Source organism: Lepisosteus oculatus, chromosome 8 (assembly GCF_040954835.1).
Source record: "Lepisosteus oculatus isolate fLepOcu1 chromosome 8, fLepOcu1.hap2, whole genome shotgun sequence".
Classification (NCBI taxonomy): Eukaryota; Metazoa; Chordata; class Actinopteri; order Semionotiformes; family Lepisosteidae; genus Lepisosteus; species Lepisosteus oculatus.
In genome coordinates this window covers 48,443,827-48,463,868 of record NC_090703.1, presented here as the reverse complement: position 1 = coordinate 48,463,868, position 20,042 = coordinate 48,443,827, and the positions used below count along the sequence as shown (strand labels likewise).

The window sequence follows — 20,042 nt, the reverse complement described above, 5'->3', positions numbered from 1 at the left end:
CTGCAGAGCCGTGCTGCCCGGCTTGCCCCCTACACTGAAACGGGCTGCTCTGTCTGAATACCCTGCAGCTGTCGTTTCTCTACCTTTTTAAAGTCATTCAGCTCTTCTGCTGTGCAAAAGATGTCTCCAGGGTATGACAAAATCCTCCATGAACTTCTTCACCTGGGTGCTGGGACTCCACTACAGCTGAAGGTTGGGTAGTGAAACAGGGGAGCGTAGTACTCCCTGCCTGACAAAACGGGGGTCCTTGCTTTCTCTGAGTGCTTGGCTACTGGGTATCCAGGAGGGTGGCTTTCCATCACCGACAGCATGGCTGCAGTCCACACCTGGGGCACGGAAGACGGCCAGGTGGAGCAGAGGCGGCACCTGGAGTTCAGGGTGTTCCGGAAGAGCGCAGGTGAGGTCAACCACGCCTCATAGCCGGAACAGCACAGATGGCATAGTTTATGTTCTGTGTAGCCAAGTTCCACAGACCTGATCTCCAAAAGAAATTGCTGCATCGTGCTGGGTTTTTTTGTATTTTATAAGAACGCGAGAGGTTGAAAATGAGAGGCGGACATTTTTTCCCTCTCCTCGCCTGTTTGCTCGTTAGTACTTAAACGTATGAGGTGTCTTTACCAACCGTATTGATCCAGGAAGGTCATGTTGAAAAATGCTGTGAATCTGAGACCTGGTGCACTAGATGGGCCAGACGGCCTTCTCTCGTTTTGGACCTTTGTTTTTCATGATGCCGGGTCGTGCCCCAAAGGGTTTAAGCTCAATGCATCGCTAAGGAAGAGCCACAGCTCTGTGGATTCTCCTGGACAGACTTGATTCCTCCTTGAGCTGGGCCTGAGAAAACTGCGGTACTGCGAGTTATTTACAAGGGTACAGTCCTTCATTTCTCATGGAAATCAGTGTTTCTCACACCAGTGTTTGTCAGGTCAGGTTTAATATTTCAAACCTTTTGCCCTGGGGAATCCCAGGGCCGGTTTTCTTTACCTAATAAAGGGTTAAAAAGATCCATGTGCCAGACGTGTTTTTCCCTCCTCCAGGGACTGTTCCTGTGCTTGGGGCAGGATTAAGGACGGAAACAGGGCTGCTGAAGGGAATTAGTTAAGTGTCTGGATGCTGGGTTCCTTGAGTGTCATTGCAGCTTTCAGCTCTGTAGAAGGGAAGGGGAAGAAAAGGAAGGAAATCATACTTGCTACTCGAACATCACTCTGCAGGAGGAGTTCTCACGGGCTGAAACCAGTTTAACTACCTCCACATTTTATTGTTGCAAATGTGAAACTGATGTTCTTGGGGAGGCATTCGGCATATTTCTAAGACACACACTTTGAAAGAATATCCTTTTAAAATGAAGAGAGGTTTGTGAGAAACCTCAGTCTCGAAGTGTGGGGGCACAGCACACGGCCGATGAGGCGAGCGGCCTGTACCCCCGAGAAACGCGAGCTGAAACGGGGGAACGGTGGAGGCCGTGAAAGACTTACGTGTTACGGGGCTTAGGAAAAAGTTTTGATTAAAAGGTTTTTCGTTCATCGAGTGAAAAGAGCGCCTTGCACCGACACATTTTCACTATTGTTGACCACTTAGTGCACCTGCGCACGACAGCCACTAGGGGGAGACGGACCCTGCAAGAGGCGGCTCCACTCGTTGGTCTGCAAATTGTTTCTGAGGCGCGCAGGAGCGAGATCTGCCCAATAAGCTGTTGCACCCTAAGTCAAAAAAGAGGTAGCTGCAGCCGTTACACAGCTTTTTGAACATGTTCAACTTGAGCTCCGGAGTCAAATGTATTGAATCGCAAGATTAATCCCCCCCCATGTCATCCTGGAATTTGAAAGTTAAGACGGACAGAAAACAAATATCGCCGGGAGGATGGACTGGTTGGCTGTATTCGCGGTCTGCTTTTCCGTCTTCTAGCACATTCTCCCCAACCTGTCGGGTCTCTTCCTTTAAGGAAACACAACTCCTGCAGGAGCCCTTTCATTCACGAAACCAATCCGGTACAAATCCGAGGGGACGGAAATGTTAGGATATAACGCGAGGCACGTCTGAGCGCATGTTCACGGGAGCCTAGGTGAAAAAACAAAATAAAAGACTCGATTGTTTTGATAGTGTGACAGCGCTGCTTTAACATACAAAGCCACAGAGCCCCGGGTCTTGCAGTCACAGGCCGCAGTCGGGTCCGCACCGCCCGTGGGCGGCTCCCGGAGCCCTCCGCACGGCGGCTTTCAGAAGGGAGCGAGTGTTTTCCGTCACTCGCTCGACTGCCCATTTCAACCCCCTTTCCCAGAGCGCCCATGCAACAGTTACCTAACTCGCGGGCTGGCCGGGCAAGCCGCCCTGCCGGCCAGCACGCCGCCAGCCACGCGAGTCTCACTTTAGAGCCTCCCCCCCCGGGCGCCCATTGGCTAGCGCTGCCAGCGCCAGGCGGCTCCTGATTGGATGGCGCGGGAGGGGGCGGGCGGGGCGAGGTCGGTCAGCGCACGTTGTGCAATACAGCTGTACCCGGGCAGGTTGTTCTGTAATATACATACTGAATCCAGTGGGGCTCTGGTCAGGTGAGGAAGGCTTTGAAACGCCAAGCGTGTACGCTTAAAGACTTCAGGACGATAGAGGAATTTCCGGCGAAATAATAATGAAGCAGAGTTGTGCTGTACCTGCATTTCTGAGCAAGCTCTGGACGTTGGTGGAAGACCCTTCTACCAATGATCTGATCAGCTGGAGCCGAGTGAGTCGCCTGTTTAAGTCCGTGACTGCGGTGCCGGGGGTGTGGGGTGTGAAGCGGTTCTATGGCCAGTCATGTCAGGGGGTGTTGAACTCGGATATTTCAAAAACGAGATAGATAAGACTTTATTGATCCCGAAGGGAAATCGATGTGTTGGAGAGTATATTATTTGGTTTTGAATGGTATACTGGGGGGTGCGATCTGCAGTGGGGCCAGTGGATGACTATTCTGCGTTCATATAAGACAGCGTACATTCTGCACATGCATTAGTCCTTGGGGTGTTTACAAGCGGTGTAGTATTCCAAAACTCCGCACCCCGGCCGAGCTGTTTGCCCAGAATACAAACTGCGTCACAGATTCGCCTCGGAAAATCTCCCAGAGGCTGCAGCGTCTGAAATTGCGTCTGACATTTTTTAGGTCAGCATAGATGAAATTCAAAAGGTACTTTGTCACGTTTTTTTTGTTCTGCTCCCGGGGGGGAACAACAATATTGCAATATGGAAATATCTGATCTTCTAAAACCTTTGTTCAAACTTCTAGGATACCGTGTTTTTCTTTGACAAGGAGTGTTGAAATTGAAAACATTACCGTGAGTCGGGATATAGTCCTAATTTCAGACAGGGCCATCAAGACTTGTCAATATACATTTTATTTTTTTTAAATACCAGTGTCGTTTGAAGGAATGAGTTTGACGCTGAACTATTTTTTGTTGTAGAACTGCTTAAAACTGCGTATTAATTTCACAAAACAAGATGTGCGAGGTTGAGTCGAACTTGTAGTTTTTCGTGCTAGAGGAAGACGAACTTTAATAAAATGTGAAAGGACAAATCTCTGCAGCTCAGCTCACCTCCGTGAACAACAGTTCCACGTGGATCGTAAATGTGCCCCTGAACCGCTGCCTCGATTGGTTCTTTTTCTGACCTATCGGTGACCACATTTCAAGGGACACCCCGCCCCCACCCTCTACGAGTTGTCTGATTGGTTCACCGTGAGCCTTAGGCTCACCAGTTGGAATACCAAAGGCCCAGAGGGAGGAACTCCAGGGTGCTGTTATTCATTATACAAATAAGATATGCATGCAATTCAAATAGTACAGTATCTTAAAGATGTATACAGTTTACAAACGCTTTGATTATACACATAATACCTACAGTATTTAGATTTTACAATGGCCGTGATGGTTATTTGTTATTGTTATTGATGTTGTTCAAGCTCACGTTTATTTGTCATTCCAGCCAGATACAAGTATACAGTGAAACGAAATATCGTTCCTCCTGGTCCACGGTGTCAATACAGACAGGACACTGATACAGACATTGTAGACAGGATACACACAGTGCAAATTACAAGGCAGTACGTAATACAATCTGCACACCCCACTGGGGGGATTTAAACCCTGTCTCTGGAATTGGGGTGGGTGCAAGTAGATTCCAGGGGGTCGAGGAGCCTGACAGCCTGTAGGGAGAAGCTGTTCCAGAGTCTGGTGGAGCTGGCCCGTACACTGCGATATCTTCTCTCAGATGGTAGGGGGGCAAAGGGTTTATACAATTGCCCAGATGTTGTTGCTGCTGTCGAGAGAAGAAGACTGCAGTGGTATGGCCATGTCATGACAAGAGGTCAAGTCCTGATGACAGAGGTAGTAGAAGAGAATATGGAGGGAGAGATGGCGACAAGGCGGAAATCGCTGAAGATGCCTGGAGAGATAGGATGCGATGGAGGAGGCTAAGTGGGTGAGGCAATGGACCAGCTTGGGTTCGAGACGCCACCTCAGTAGTAGTAGTAGTAGTATTAATTGCTGTGTTTGGCTTGGTTTTCTGGGTGCGGTCAGTAGACATTGGCTGAAGATACAGTCAGGTAATGTTTTGAAGAGAGAGAGAGAGGGTCTCTGAGCCCAAGCGTGCGGACCTGACCCCTGCTGTGCTTCCCAATATCCTCGCCGTGAGCCTCGGCGTCTTCACATCCAGCCCTGGCAGTGGTTTCCCAGCGCGCCTCTCAGGGCAGTGCCAGGGAACGTCCTGTACCGGAGGCTCGGTGGCCTCAGCGAGGACCGCGGTCAGCGGCGCTCGGCTGGGCGCTGGGGATTGACCCACTTCCCAGAGCCCCAGGGGATCTCCGTGCGCACGGAGCGGCTGTGGCCAGCCCTGGAGAGGCCATGAAGCGTCCTGGCGGAGGGTGAGCGGAGAGGGGTCTTCCTGGGCTCGCGGCCCGGGACTTCAGTAAGCTTTAAGGCCTCTTCAGCTGGAGAGTCAGGAGGACCGTTTGTGAACGAGCGATCGCCCGAAGTGCTGCTTGGATAGCACTGCTGTTCTTGCAGCAGGCGGCTTCCCTCTGATCGCTGGTGGCAGGCGCACGAGGTGGCTGTGCAGCCCGGTGATTTCTAGGGTGGTTTAGGAACAGGCCCCCCGAGAGGTGTGTTAAAGAATCCTGGCTATATAATCACAGTAGCACAATGGTCACGGATTAGAAATAAAATCTCGGCCTTATGTATGGGTTAGGTGACCCTCCGGCCTTCAGTCCCACAGGAGAAACTTCAGTCAGACCACGACTTTAGTGATGTGATCGGCTCTCTGACGTTCATGAGTTCGAGCAGGGAGCTGGGCAGCGCAGTGTGGCGGGAGGGCAGAGGCTGCCAGCTCTGCAGTCTTGTCCTGGCCGGAGCGAGAGCCCAGCTGCTGGACGCCTGGCAGTGAGCAAGTGAGCAGAGCAGCCAGTAGGTCCATAGCCCCCCTCCGCTGCCGGACCGCGAGATAAAATTCTCGCTCTCTCTCCCTCTTTCTGCAGAATGGCTCCTGCTTCCAGGTCTCCAACGAGCGCCGCTTCGCCAAGGAGATCCTGCCTCTCTACTTCAAGCACAACAACATGGCCAGCTTCGTTCGGCAGCTCAACATGTGTGCGTCTCGCCGCCTGGGGTGCTGTGGGCTTTGGAGGGGGGGTGCAGTATACAGCCATGGTGCACTGCTGATAATTGACCGGACTGCCGATGCTAAGCCTTCCTCCTTCGACGTCTGCATCGGAGCGGTTTGCTCTGAAGCTTGGGCTGCCTGTCTGTTTGCGGGGAAAACCTGAAAAATGGAGTTGTTCTAAGGGCCTGTGTCGCGGCAAAAGCGGAACACGTTTTGTCCTTGCGAAGAAGCAAATGATTTAGCAGGACGTGCACCAGAAAGGTCCACTCCGCTGCAGTGCATCCCTTTGGGACCGCTAGGGACTAAATTTACACGTGTGAGCTACTTACCTGCCAAGTAAAAAAAAGTATAAGCAGGCCCATCCCTCCAATAGAATGGATCAGGAGAGATGGGTTCTTGCAATATCCATATTATTATTAATTAATATCCGACTTCGTCTAAACCGGTTGTCCTCCCTTGTTGTTGCAGATGGCTTCCACAAGATGGCGCATGCGGATGCAGGTCTGCCCCGGGACAGGGAGGAGAGTGTGGAGTTCCGGCACCCACACTTTCAGTGTGGGCAGCTCCACCTCCTGGACCGCATAAAGAGGAAGGTGGGTAGTTGTATGCGCAGGCGTGTGTTTCAGCAGGCCGGCTGCATGCCCACGCCTGATGGCTCCCATCTTGGTTAGAAAACTCCGAGGGAGCTGTCAGGGGGAGCAGGGACGGCCGTGCTGCAGCCCCCAGCGTCCACCGTATCGGCTGCGCCACTGAGCAGCCCTGGAGTTGCCGTCGGAAATGAGAGTCTTGTCGTGGTTCTGAAAACCTTTAGATAGGCCCACGCTGGTATGGGACTGGCGTTTAAATCCAAAGCATTTATGAATTCAAGATGCCGTAGCTCCCTGCCCTGCAGATGGGGGTGTTAATGTACTGTTTGTTTGAAACCTCCCCAGTCCTAATGCGTGTGCTCACTCACCCCCCCCCGGGTTCTGCCTCACTGGCGCCGCCCTGCAGGTGTCTATTAGCCGGGGAGGGGAGGAGGGAAGGATGAAGCAGCAGCAGGAGTTCTCCCAGATCCTCCTCGACATCCGTCAGGTGCAGTGCTGCCAGGAAGTGGCGGACTCCAAGCTTCTGGCTATCAAACGGTGAGCTGGTCCGCTTCGTTCCCTGCGCGGCCCCTATGTGAACTGCCCCCTGCCGTGCCGGCTTCCTTTGTGCAGAGTAGTGCTGAAAATTCACACAGCCGGCCATCAAGCCCATCGCTCTTAAAAACAGTGCTGACGTGCATCTTCTGCTTGCTCCCGTCGGATTTATCTGATTGGTTGTTCACTCTTGTAGATCGCCGCAGGCTTTTCTCAGTATGGTATGCGGTCTTGTGTTTCCGGTCTGGGGAAAACGACGATTGGCGTAATAAAAAGCACTGCCTGAGTGAAGCAGCTTAACACCAATTTGCTCCAAATGAAGTTGCAGATTCCTGAAAGGAGATTTACGTGTTTTTCAGTATTTCGTCTTAACGCCACGAGTGGGAAAAGCTTGAGGGCTTCTCTTAGTTTCAAGGGCAGCAGCTGAGATGGCCCAATTAATACCGGCATGTTTTGACGGCCACAGTTTTCATAAATAAGACTTTTTTTTCAGGTAATAAGACTGCTAAATCAGGCAATAAGGCTGTTAACCTGCAGCTCCTTTAGCAAATCACCTGTAATGGCTACATGGACACACAGTTTTCACTGTATTCAGCATAACTGCACTACTTGTATATATTGCATACACCATGGACACATAGCAGCTCTACTCATATTGAGTTTTATTCCATTTCTATTACATCTATTATTATGTTATCTTATTTTCGTAACCTTAATTTTGTGGATTTTGTGATTGTTGTGATTCTTGTGATTTTTGTGAGCTCGCAGAAAGGACATTTCATTGCCAGCAACTACTGCTGCACGCTGTATTTGTGCATTTGTGCTGTGCATTTGATAAATACACTTTGATTTGATTCGATTTGAAATGGCCAGCAGGTGTGTGACTCGTTCAGCCGGAGGTGCGACTGCTGTGTCTCTTTTCCTACCCGCCAGGGAGAACGAGAGCCTGTGGAACGAGGTGGATTCTCTGCGGCAGAAATACCAGCAGCAGCACAAAGTCATCCGCAAGGTGAGGAGCAGCCCGTGGCTCCTGAGTGCAGGGTGGCAGTCGGCTCACAAGGAACTCTGACCACGTGATGCACATCCCGATCTTCCTGGTTTGTCATTTTCAAGCTGTCCGAGTGACCAGAGCAGGAAACAAAATGACATAGGTTTGGATGCTTTTAGCTGGATGGCAGGGACTGGGCTTGTAATTGCACTGAATCAACCACTGTTGAAAAAAACTTTGTAAAATTCTTTATATAGACTTTTACCAGGCTAATTTAATTTTTTGATTGCGTAGACATATCTTTAGAATTGTGGTCTCAAAGTCAGCGATTTTTATTTCATGTGTGCGTCTACAAGGATTCCCCGAAGGCTGTACCTCTAAGAAACGGTAAGACTAAGACCGTTATAAAAGCCTTGATGACATTTTTCACATTATTTGGACTTCCTAAATCAGTTCAATCTGGCCAGGGTTCTGACTTCCTGTCAGTAAGGCATGAGTTAGGCATTAAGCAGTATAGGTCTCCTGTTTACCACCCTGAAAGTCAGGTGCTCTGGAGAGGTTTCACCAAACTGTTAACAACGTGATTCGGACTTGCTTTGATGCTGAAAAATAGTGGGATGAAGGAATTCCTTTGCTTTTATTTGCTGTTAGGGAGACTGTTTAAGAATCGCTAGGTTTAAGTCCATTTGAATTCGTTTTCGGACCTACGGTCAGAGGGCCACTTGAGCTCCTTGTAGAGAAATTCTTGTCTGATGACGACGAGCATTTGAATCTCCTTGAGTATGTTTCAGACTTTCGCACATGACTTAAAAAGGCATGTGAAGAAGCAAGAGAAAATCTTAAATCAACTCAAAAATCAAAGCACAATTGAACGTAAATTTGCACCTGGTGAGAGCGTACTTGGTTTACATCCTGTTCCTAGAAAACCACTCGAAGATGGGGATTTTGGTCCTTTTGTTATTGACAAAAAATTAAGTGATTTAAAATATGTTTTAAAAACCCCTGACAGGCACAGACAGAAAAGATTGTGTCATGTGAACATGTTAAAAAGCCTTATGCAGACAGAAATAGTGCTAAGAATGTACATCCTGTAAATTGAGTTAGTTCTGACCCTGCCAGGCTGAAAATGATTTTTGTGAAAACTTTTATGTTCCTTCCGTCTCAGCAAAGCTGGAAAAATCAGAAATTCTTTGAAATCTGGACTCAGAATTGTCGCATCTTCCACAATATGACCGGGATCAATTGAAACAGATTCTTCACAAGTTCGAACATTTCCAGATGTTCCGACCAGGACTGACAAAATCTTTCACGATGTTGACGTTGGCAATTCTTTACCAGTGAAACAACAATCCTTAAAGACTGAATCCCATTAAACAAAGGTACATGATGAAATTCAGTATCTTTCTGACAATTACCTAATTGAACCTATCAAAAGCAATTGGAGCTCTCTGTGCATCATTGTACCAAAACCTGATAGAAGCTACCGGATGTGTACCAACTACAGGAACGTTAACAGTTTGACTAAGACAGACACATTTCCAATCCCTCGCATCGATGACTGTATTGATAAGATGGGGAATGCCAAATTTGTAACCAAATTTGATTTACTCAAAGGATTTTGGCAAGTTCCTCTTACGGACTGTGCTAAAGAAATCTCAGTTTTGGTTACACCAGATGGACTCTTCCAGTATAAAGTGATGCCGTTTGGCATGAAAAATGCACCGGCAACATTTCAACGTCTCGCCAACAACATCATTTCTGGTCTCAGTGGTTGTGAAGCCTACATTGCAGACGTACTGCTTTACAGTCATACGTGAGAAGTGATCTCGGAGGATTCTCGAACGACCGAGTGACACCAGGCTTACGATCAACCTCACCAAGAGTGAATTTGGATGTGCCGGTTTAAATTATTTAGGACGGGATTATTGTCGGCCAGGGTCAGGTTAAACCTACTGATGCTAAGGTCTGTACTATTTCTGTTTTCCCTAGTCCTGAGGGTAAGAAACAACTGCTGCGCTTTCTTGGTATGGCTGGTTATTACAGAAAACTTTGTCCAAATTTCTCTTCTATTACTGAGCCTCTGACTCACGAAGAAAAAATATTACACTTGTGTGGTCAGGAGAACGTGAAAGGGCGTTCGGAGAACTTGGAGCCATTCTGAAAAGCGCTCCAGTTTTGTCAGCACCAAATTTCAATTCACAATTCAAAATAGCTGCTGATGCAAGGGACGCTCCGGCTGGTGCCCTTCTGTTGCAAGAAGGCAAAGAAGGGGTGGATCATCCGATTTGTTACTTTTCACGAACAATCTTACTTTCAACAACAATCGGAGAAATGACTACCATTGAAAAAGAATGTGGATCTCTGATTCTAGCCTTGCAGCACTTTGAGGTGAACGTTACCTCTTCAAGTCTACCCATCACTGTCTTTAGTGCTCAAAACCCCCTCGTGTTTATTGATAAATTGGAAGATAAGAACCAAAGATTTTTGAGGTGGAGTTTGATATTCCAGGAATATAATCTGGACATAAGGCATACTAATGGGAAAGACAATTTAATTACCGACTCTCTCTAGAATATCATTTGTTCATGTTGTCAGATTGCACACTGCGTACGATATGATAGTCTCATGTATATTTTGTTTTGTTCTTGCATATCCTTTCATTTTGGTTTATGGTTTATGTAAGTTTTCTTGACAATAACTTACTTTTCTTCAAGAGGGGGAGTGTTACGGATAATTCTTTGCGTATTTGCCAGAACGTTTGTCATTTCTAATTCATATAACTTTCTGTAAATAATTACTACTATTGACTGGAATATTCTAGAACGGTCACATGAGGTGTCTAGAAGTTTCTAGACTCGATCCAGGTATAGAAAAGGGGGATCGACTGATTGGCGGGAAGAGTAAAGAAAGAGAGAGAGAGCAGAGAAGAGGGATTCAGTACTCTTTTTAGATCACCTCACTTATAGATCAGATTCATATTCGGATTTACCGTTCGTCGAGGGACTTTGGCCATCGAACTTGGCCACTGGTGTTACTTCGCTTTGGTGAAATTTCACAAATTGAAAAGGAAATCATAAGAACAGCTTAATCTACTGAAAAGTCACGGAAGTGCATTAATGGACAAAAGCCTTAGATACGCGAACCTTTGTTGTTGTTGTAGTTGTTGTTGTTTTTTTACTCATCATAAGTATTATTGGTTATTATAATTATTTTATTTTTCTTTTGTGGTTATTGTAAATTTGTAAATACAAAAAAAAAAATGAATCGCTAACTACCTTTACTTTTCTGTACCGTAACAATATACAAGTGTTCAGCTTATGCGTTCAACATCTGATTAAAATTATTCTCTGTAAAAAAGTGTATACTTCATTTGTAATGCCACCAAAAGGGACACCACAGGAAAGGGCTGGATAGTTTCACCAGGCACTTCACGTGCACGGAGTGATGAGGCACCAATGGTTCTCTCTTTTCTTTTGTTAGATTATTCATTTCATTGCCAGCATGGCCCAGTCCAAAGGCATCACAGGCAGAAAGAGGAAGCTGTACGTATCTTCACCTCATACCTGACCTCCGTGCGCGTTGCGGCTCTGTCTGGGCGTGTGCTCTCTGGATCGAGCGAGGTGTGCATGTTCCTCTGATCAAGAAGAGCCCCCTGCTTGCCGGGATAATGTAGACAATGTAGCCATGCTGAAAGAAGTATCTTCTGTGGCTTTGTTTCATTGAACCTGAGCAGCCCTGTGTGACTTGTCTGCCTCTCTACCGCAGTCCTTTAATGATCGACAATTCCGGACTGTCCCACTCCCATCCCAAGTACAGCCGGCCAATCACCATGGACTCCAGCCAGGAGACCTCAGTTTTCCACGGGATTCCGGTGAGTGGGGACACAGACTTCTCTGGAGTTGACAAGCATTGGTTGTTCAGTGTTCAACGTGAGCATTTTCAACCCCAGGAATACAATATCTGGTGTCTTAGGCTGCTGTCTACGTCTTATGCACTTGTTCAAACTTATTGAGCACAAAACATCTCGGGAATTTGCTGACCTTTGATCTATAAGAGTTAAATGCTAAAACACCTCGTCCCATCCTTGTTTCAGTCTTCTCTGTGTGAGGGTGTCTTCTACTTTAAAAAAAAAACGTGAATTAATCATTATAATAGTTGATTTTAATGAACAATGATAGTGTTATTTTAAAGATGTGCTTTCTTGTTAGGTCAGGCACGCTATCCATTATTTAAGTAAAACATACCCCAGTGGTATTCCTCGGAGAGACATTAATATCACAGATTTGAAAAATGTAATTTTCAGGCACAGATCTCTTCCTGATGCTTAGTTAAGTTTTATTTAATAGCAAAATACTTGTCACATTCTCCAAAGAGTCCATGACACAGCGTGCAGTGTCTTGTAAATGAGATGCGAGGGGGCGTGGCTGGTGGGCGGGGTCTTTGCTTTGTGTGCTCTGTGTGGTTAGCAGACTCATGGGCTCAGTTCCCTGTGGGTTGTGTCCCCAGCTGGGCTCCAAGACCCTGGGACCCTTTGAAAATGGCAGCGTGTATCCGAATGGCATGGTCATCTCGGACATCACAGACCTGCTGGAGCAGCGGGAAGCTGATTTGTGCCAGGGGTCTTCTCCCGGGGGCAGCAGGTAACAGGAGAGATGGTGTCTGTGGGTGTCTGTGGGTGTCTGTGGGTGTCTGTGGGTGTCTGTGGGTGTCTGTGGGTGTCTGTGGGTGTCTTTGGGGGTGCTGGATTTTCAGCAGAGCCTTGAATTAAAAAACGTGTCTGAACATGATTGCACAGCTATTCACACCCCTGTTCTTTAATAATTCAGAGCTCTACAGCTTGTGGGCAAAATTAAAAAAAAAAAAAGATAAACCTGTAACAGCACATTATTTGTTCATTGATCTAAAAGTGATCTAAGCTGTGCTCGAACGAAGTCCTTCTGAAGTCAATGAATGACTTTACCCTGGTTAATAACTTGGTTATATTCCAAGACACTGCATTCAGTGTGAAAGGAGAGGGAAGAGAAGCCTGATAGGCCCTTATACCGCTGCAGTCCTGTTGTTCCGGACTAGATGTAAAAATCTGAGACGAGGGAGGTGTGATCGCCTGCAGGCAGGCAGTCTGACTCTTGCAGTGGTGCCGGGGTTGTGGAAGAGGGCCGAGGATAGGGATGGTTTCCTCCCTTTTGTCGGGTTGTTAAGAGCTTCCTCTGTTCTCTCCAGGAGCTTTAAGGAATTCTGACTTCTTTTTCGCAGCAGAAATCAGCAGCTGCGTCTGTAGCAGGGCCTGGAGATTTGCTCCATGCACTCCCCTCTCTCAGTGTAAAGGCGTGCCTCCTGCCCTCCCCGCAGTGCTTGTTCGTCTTGCATCTGGCCCCAGTCCTGGTCGGATTGTCTGGGGTGGCTTTCCTGCTCCCACTGTACTTGCTCTGTGCATGTGCGCTCAGGGACACCACCGGGATCTGCCCCTTAGTCTTCCCTGAGTCTTGGTCTCTGAGGTTTAGGTGGGTGCGTGAGGTTTTTCTGCAGCCACACAGCAGTTCTGTCTGTGTTTCTCCCTGAGCCAAACACGCAGAACCAGGTCACCCGAGTTTACAGTCCAAGAGCAAGGCTACGTCACCCAAGTGCAGCTCTGCCTGGGTTCTAGTGCCGCCCATGAAAGTCTGCAGATCTGGGAGATGATGTTGAAGGTCACCACCAGTGCGCAATATGGTATTGCTATCTTGGGAAATTCACCATCACCAGGTTCATATTTGGTGTGCTTTCTGCATTGCTGCCTTTTGTCCTTATGTGTGTGTGTGTGTTTATGCGTGCTTGCTACTGAAAACCAACCTCTGCGGCCTTGGGAGTATAACTCCGTTTATTTTCCAGTGTCAGACATAAAGTAAAAGATTTAAAGGCTAACAGTGAGAAAACAGCTGTGTAGATAAGCCCCCTTTTTTCCTGCGCTCATTCCTTTCGAAGAGTCGTCCTGATGTGGTAAGTGGGTTTTCAGTTCTTCTCCCCGATCTTGTTAAGGGCTTTCCTCCCAGTGCTTTCAAAGGGAGACCCAGAAACCAGGCCGTGAATTCTTCCTGTCGCTGCAGCTGCTGAAAACCATCCAGTGCATCATGGGAAGGGTGATCTGGACAGGGCTTTGTGGGAATCTGGAGAGTTCTCCATCGGGGGCAGCTGGGGCAGTCCATGCCCATGTTGATTTCTTTTCCATTTGAAAGACCTTTTCCACACCTGTACAACTGGGATGAGAACAGTGGAACTGGGCAGCAGCTGTCCTGTGTACACTTGCCTGCTCCACTGCTTCAGTGTTAAAACATTTTATATCGTTTTTTGTGTGTGCCAAAAACCAGTCCTGTCCTGTGTACACTGGGGAGTCTTGGGAGTGCTTAGAGCAGATTCCTCCAGCCACAGCATAACAGTCATGTCTGCCTCAGGCCTCTGCTGCTTTTCACCCCTGTGCTGATGCTGGTTCTGTGTTTTTTTGTGTGAACCTATATACAGTGTGGATTTCTGTTACATTTCCCTTGAATTCCTTAATGCTCTCTGCTGGTCTCCCTTATCCTATATCCTATCCCAGATCCTATAGTTCCCTACTTAACACAACTAAAACCGCAACCTCATTCTCTTCCTGATCCTGGGTACTGAAATTGCACACGTTCCGAGCTTCTCTCGGTTAGGGACTGTCGTGTCATGTCTTCACAAGGGGGCTGTGTTAAGGTAGCGTGGTGTAATTCTGGTCATTCTGTGGTAAGCTGATGATGTCAACAAGGACTGTGTCACTAATGTTGGTGGGTGGCAGGGGGGTGAGATGTATGACGTAAGAACTTGTAACATGATCACAGGGGGGTCAGATCTTTGTGGATTGAAACCAGGTATTGTATAATTCACTTCAAAAGCTCTTAGGAGTCCTTAGAAGTTTCTCTGATTCTGTCATAGCAAGAGCTGCTTCATCAGGAAACTTGTAAATCATGCTGATGGCGTGCAGGTCTCCACTGAAAGACTGTGGCCAGGAAGCTGTTATAGGTTTCCTAGGCACGTTCTTACATGTTTTCCTGCTCCATGCCCATCCACAGAGGGGTTTGTCTTGCTTTTCCTGTGCTCACCTGGCCTTCAACCAAGGTGTGCATGTGGAAGTGTGCCTTGAGTGTTGTGGCTGTGTTTTTATATGTCTCTCCTCCCTCCGCTGTGCGGACAGCCCCCTACACGTGAGCCACAGGCCCTTGCTGACGGAGGCCATTGTCCTAGAGGGCTTGGACAGCACCCCGCTGTCGCCCCTCAATCCTGTGGACCTCTGCAGTGCGCTGCTGGACGACTGCATGCCTGGTGGGCCAGAGGAGAGTGCCAGCGAGAGGTAGGCATGCTCCTTTTCATCTCCGCTGCCCAAACTGCTAAAAAAATGGAGGTTGTTTTCCTGGGAGAGCAGACAAGTCTGTCGTGGCTAATATGAAGATTCTGTCACACAGGTCAGAGTATCCGCCTTATTCTAACCCACAAGCCACTAAGAACAGCACCGTTGCAAACAAGACGAGGCCGTCTGTCCCATTCGGTAGTTAGTAGCTAATTGAACCTTTTATTGAAAGGATCCATCCTGGGCAGCTTGTGCCACACTCCCACTTCCCTTCACGTAAAGAGAGCCTTTCTTGCTCTCATCTTAACTCTCCATCTGGGAATGTCTGTTGTCTAATCACATGTAGCAGAGCTGGTTTGGACACGGTGACGTCATCGCCCTCCCTGCATGTGGCAGGGACCTCAGCCGCCTGGGCTGGGGGAGGTCTCCCTTCAGCTCACTCGGCTGGTTGCCTGTTGCGTTACGCCGGAGACCCGGGTTCGCGCCCAGGTGTTGCGGGACCAAGCGGCGAGGGCATGAGCCCGCGCCGAACCCCGACGGTCACACACGCACCCACGTTTTTCAAATTCTTCAGATGTTTTGGACTCGCATCTTGAGCGTGGGACGGAGCAGAATGCCGGGCAAATTTAGGAATTTCAGAAACGGGCCTACGCGAGACTGGGATTTTAACCTGCAGTCGTGCGAATACTAATCCAGCCTTCTGCAGAGATGCCCAGAGGGTGGCGGGTGTGACTCTGTGCTCTGCTCTCCTCCCCCTGACCTCTCCAGGGCCGAGCTGACCGATGCCCTGGACGCGATCGACTCCAGCCAGCCGCAGGTCCCCTCCTCCCCCGACGCCTCGCGCCCCAGCCTGGATCTGCTCCGAGAGGCAAGTTCGGCTCTCCTGTGTAAAAACGGCGCGCCTGTGTGGCTGTTCGCGCAGAAGACCTACTGATCCGTGGCCTGGAGTCTCAGGATCTGTGCGGGTTTTTGCAAATGGACAAATGGCTATCGCCCTGACTAGCTCTGCCAGGCTTTGCCCACTGTGTTACTTCAGTCCACCAGCACCTGAATTACAAGACTGACCCCTAAATCACCGTGCCATTGCTCTGGATGACTGGCTGTTCTAGTTTCTTGATACCCTTATTAATGAAATAGTTTTAAACTTCCAGTCTGATAAATTCTCCTCGGAAAGCATGCTTTAAACTCGTAGGCTTCTCATGATAGCTGGGCCTCTGTGTGGTTTTCCGTTTCAGAAGACAAAAGACTGCCACTTTGGTTAAGATTAAAACTGGCGCTTGCTTTTTTCCAAATGCTGTTCAACGCGAGGTGATCATTTTACAGCAGCATGAGGATTTATTCTTTTCTCTTCCCATCCCCTCAGCTCTTCAGCCCCACGTCCTTCCTGAGCTCGGCCTACCTGGACGCAGAGGAAGACCAGCTCCTCAAGGTGAGTGCGGGGTACGGCTCGCCCAGGTGGTCCCCGCTCCTGGGAACTGCTGTACAGGAAAGAGGGATTATCGCTCGCCTGGCAAAAGACCGGCTCAGTCACTTCTCAGTCTGCTGTACCCTTGACCTGAGCGTCTGCGGTCATTAAAGGGTTAAAGGATTCCCACACTGCAGCAAGACTGCTCCTGCTGTTCCCGATCTTAACCGCTGCGCGGGCTGGGGAGAGCACTGTGTTGTCCAGGGTGGGAGCGGTCTTGGCTTTGCTGTGTAAGAATGGCACACAGTTGAGTACTACACTGCACTGCACGGAGCTGAGGACAGGAGGAGAGTCTGTGCTAGTGGTCCGCATGGGCAGCCCCCTGACCCCAGTGTTTCCTTTCCCCAGAGATGCTCTGAGAGTGCAGAGGAGGACCGTGGTCACTCACGGCCGCAGAAGATCAAAGGTAACGGAGTTTAACTCTGGTCTTCAGCCTGGGGCTGCGAGACAGTCGCTTTCTGATTGACGCAGACCCAGACCAGACCTTTTGTTGTGTTTGTTTCAGCTGGGGTCACTTGGTATGTTTTTGATTGGTTTGAACCAAAGTATTAGATTTTATTTATTGTTAAAAGAAATCATGTTCGCATGGATTCGCAGCACAGTCCAGCGAAGGTTGGAAATGAGTTTTAATTGTAAAGAAAACTGAATTGTAACTGAAGGAGACACACGCAAGGTGTATTTCCCACAGAGCCCTGAATTACAGCTGTGTTATAGAGGGTTTTTAGTCTGAGTCCAGCCATGTTATTGGCATGAATGGGTGTTTATCCACTTGTGGCCCAGTGGCTCTTCCTGAGGCGACACAGACAACAGCAGGCGTTTGTTTAAACTGCCTGCAGCCAGGTCAGGAGTAACGACCTCAGGACAGAGTCAGATCTCTACCATCTGAATTGCACAAGCATGGGAAAAGAGCGTGGTCGATAAGCACCAATCGGGCTCGAAGCCGAGTGGACGAGATAAGGCAGCGATAGGAAGGGGATGGAGTTCTGAAATCCTGCTCTGCTGGTGCTCTCTCTCCTAGCGGAGATGGTGCAGTACGGAGCCCCGCAGGAGGGCTGCGAGGAGGAGGACATTCTGCCCACACTGCTGCAGCTGGCACAGGAGGTGTCCAACACTGGCCCCTGCCCTGGCGAGCTGACGCCGGGCCCCGCGCCCCCCGCGCCCGGCCTGGCGTGCAGCTGAACGGGCTGGCTGGAGCACGAGAGAAGAGCGCTGGCGTCGTACAGTCGATTCTCCGCCCGCTGTCTCCCTCGCTGCTCACTGCTCACCGCACAGGCAGAGGTGTCTAGTGAGCAGAAAGGACTAAAAACGGTAGGGGTCTGGGAGCTGGTGTTGGGATTGTATCTGTCATCATGTGCACGGTTTTCTGCCCTGAGAAATGCTCTATCCTGCCCTCCAGTGGTAGGAAGGAGTGGAACAGCCCTCTGGTTGTGTTGCAAAGACGTCCCCCCCTCATGGGAATTCTGTGAAAGTGCATGTAGGCACTTCCCCCCTCCCCCAAAAAATGGATGGACAGTATGTCCATTTTCTAACAATGTGTCTCTCTGCTGGTTCTGGAGAGCCCTGAGGGTTAAAGGCCTGAAAACAGCTGTGATTTTGACCAGTGAAGTTGCACATTAATTCAGCTCCTGCTGTTCTTCAGGCTCAGGACTAATACTGACTAATAATACTTTAGTACTATAGTAATATATGTGCTCTTTGAGGTTAACCAACCAGAATTGCTGTTTTGCTATATGGCCATCTAGTGGTAGTTCTGGGGAATTGCATGTTGCTAAAGTCCTCCCGGGTCGAGCCTGTAGTGTGCAGCAGTCCCCCTTGTGGACATGCTTAGGAATTACATGCCGGTTGTCTCTACTGTGTGTCAGTAAAAAAGGTAAAAAGTAAAAAAATTGACTGTATCTGGGAAATGTAGCGCTCTTCTCCCTCTTGGCTTTCTCAGTGGTACTGTGAAAATGGTAGATCTGGTATGTTCTGAACATGTGGTGTGAACTAGAAGGAATTCGTGATATTGGCCAGCAGAGAGGCATTTTGAGGGTTTCAGTGCTAGAGCTCCTTAGCATGTCTTAGGAGAGAAAAATCACACAAAATGAGTGGTGTCCAGAAATCGTGTAACCCTGCGACATTATTCTGTACAATGTGTTGGTGGTGGTGGGGAGGGGGGTCAGGGGAGAGGAAAAGGGGTGTCTAGGACGTTCAGCTCTGGCCCTTGGAGTCTCCCCGTGGGGCGCACAGGTGTTGCTCTGAAGTGCCATTACTGCACACAGGCTGCTGTGTGGTAAATCCTGCCAGTTCTGGGCAACCTTGTTCCTTTTCCTGGGCTGCTGAGCGGCTCTTAACTTCATGGGTGTGTCTTGGGCTCCCAGGGCAATCTGTCCTTGTGTTGAATGTGTCCCTACACATGCTGCCATGCAAACATCTGAGACACCGTCTACAGGAAACTGCAACACGCGTAGGTTAACTGAGCAATGCAAATATGCTTGAAGCCCTTGCGATCATTCTCTATTACAACAGCTTTGATATTAATGCCAAATCTGTTGATTCGTTTGGGAGAAAAGATTACAATCTTGTCATTTAGGAATCTTTAATGCGCATTTATCAGAAGCTCCCAAAACCTGACCTCACCAGCTGAATTGAACCCACACGCGAGTGGTGAATGAGTGTAGTGACCCCCGAGTCATCTCATTCACCCGGCAGGGCTGATTGAATCGTTGTCAGGTGTTCCTCCCCGGTGCCTCCATAAAGATAAAAGCTACTGCTGGCTTAGAACAAGCTGACTGGCACGTCAGGAGAGAGTCAACATTGAGTTGTGTCTGTGCAGCGCAGGCGAAGGGAGTGTGCACAGTGTCCAAGATGTTTGTGTAGCAGCAGGGTTGTATGCAGGTATGGTCTGTGACCTGCCAGCTAACTGGAGCCAAGCACAGCTGCAAACCTTGCTGACAAAGGCCAGATGTTCTTGGCAGCCATTTAGCAGTCCAGCTGTTTGTTTAGCCTGGTGACCAAGAGGAGAAAAGACTGTAATTTGACACTAAAAAGATGTAATAAAAACATTTAGTTTTGTTTTATTAATAGCACTTTCACCCAAGTGTGATGTCTAGCATCATCTGATGTTTTGTTCAGTTTGTGTTTGTGATCCTTTGTGTGTGAGGGTGTAGCTCACTCTTAAGTGTTATTCCACTGTTTGTGACTGCTGCTGGCTTTTGTAGGCATTTGGCTACTGACCGTTCTGTACAGCACACATTGCACTTAAGAAATATCTTGTATTTTATTAAACAAAAACTTTTGGAAATATCCAAGGCTCATGAATAGACTATTTTATGGAGTGTCATGTCTTGAGTTCTGAAGTAATCTCATTTACAATACAATGGGCGCCCCAACGTGTTCCAGTAGACCAGTATAACCCTTTGCATTTATTGGGTCTTTGTACATTCTGAAACATTTAATATCTAGAAGAAAATGTTATGCTGATCAATAACGCCCACTGTCACCTCTCAGTTCTGCAAGAAGCCAGCTTTCACA

At 48.5% G+C, this 20,042-nt stretch overlaps 1 protein-coding gene across 2 annotated transcripts; it reads left to right on the top strand.

Annotated features, from left to right (window-relative positions):
• The first annotated feature begins 2,452 nt into the window (after positions 1-2,452).
• LOC102695203 (heat shock factor protein 1) lies at positions 2,453-19,814 on the top strand. Of its 2 annotated transcripts, none has more exons than XM_069193672.1 (13): positions 2,453-2,713; positions 5,492-5,600; positions 6,082-6,206; positions 6,607-6,737; positions 7,668-7,743; positions 11,203-11,264; positions 11,488-11,593; positions 12,229-12,362; positions 14,912-15,067; positions 15,833-15,932; positions 16,428-16,493; positions 16,878-16,935; positions 17,548-19,814. In XM_069193672.1, the coding sequence occupies exons 1-13, from the start codon at positions 2,621-2,623 to the stop codon at positions 17,706-17,708; spliced, it is 1,377 nt and encodes a 458-aa protein (XP_069049773.1). In that variant the 5' UTR covers positions 2,453-2,620; the 3' UTR covers positions 17,709-19,814. The 2 variants fall into 2 exon arrangements, with proteins under 2 accessions (XP_069049773.1, XP_069049774.1); XM_069193673.1 differs by having other exon boundaries at positions 2,459-2,543.
• The last annotated feature ends 228 nt before the right edge of the window (positions 19,815-20,042 follow it).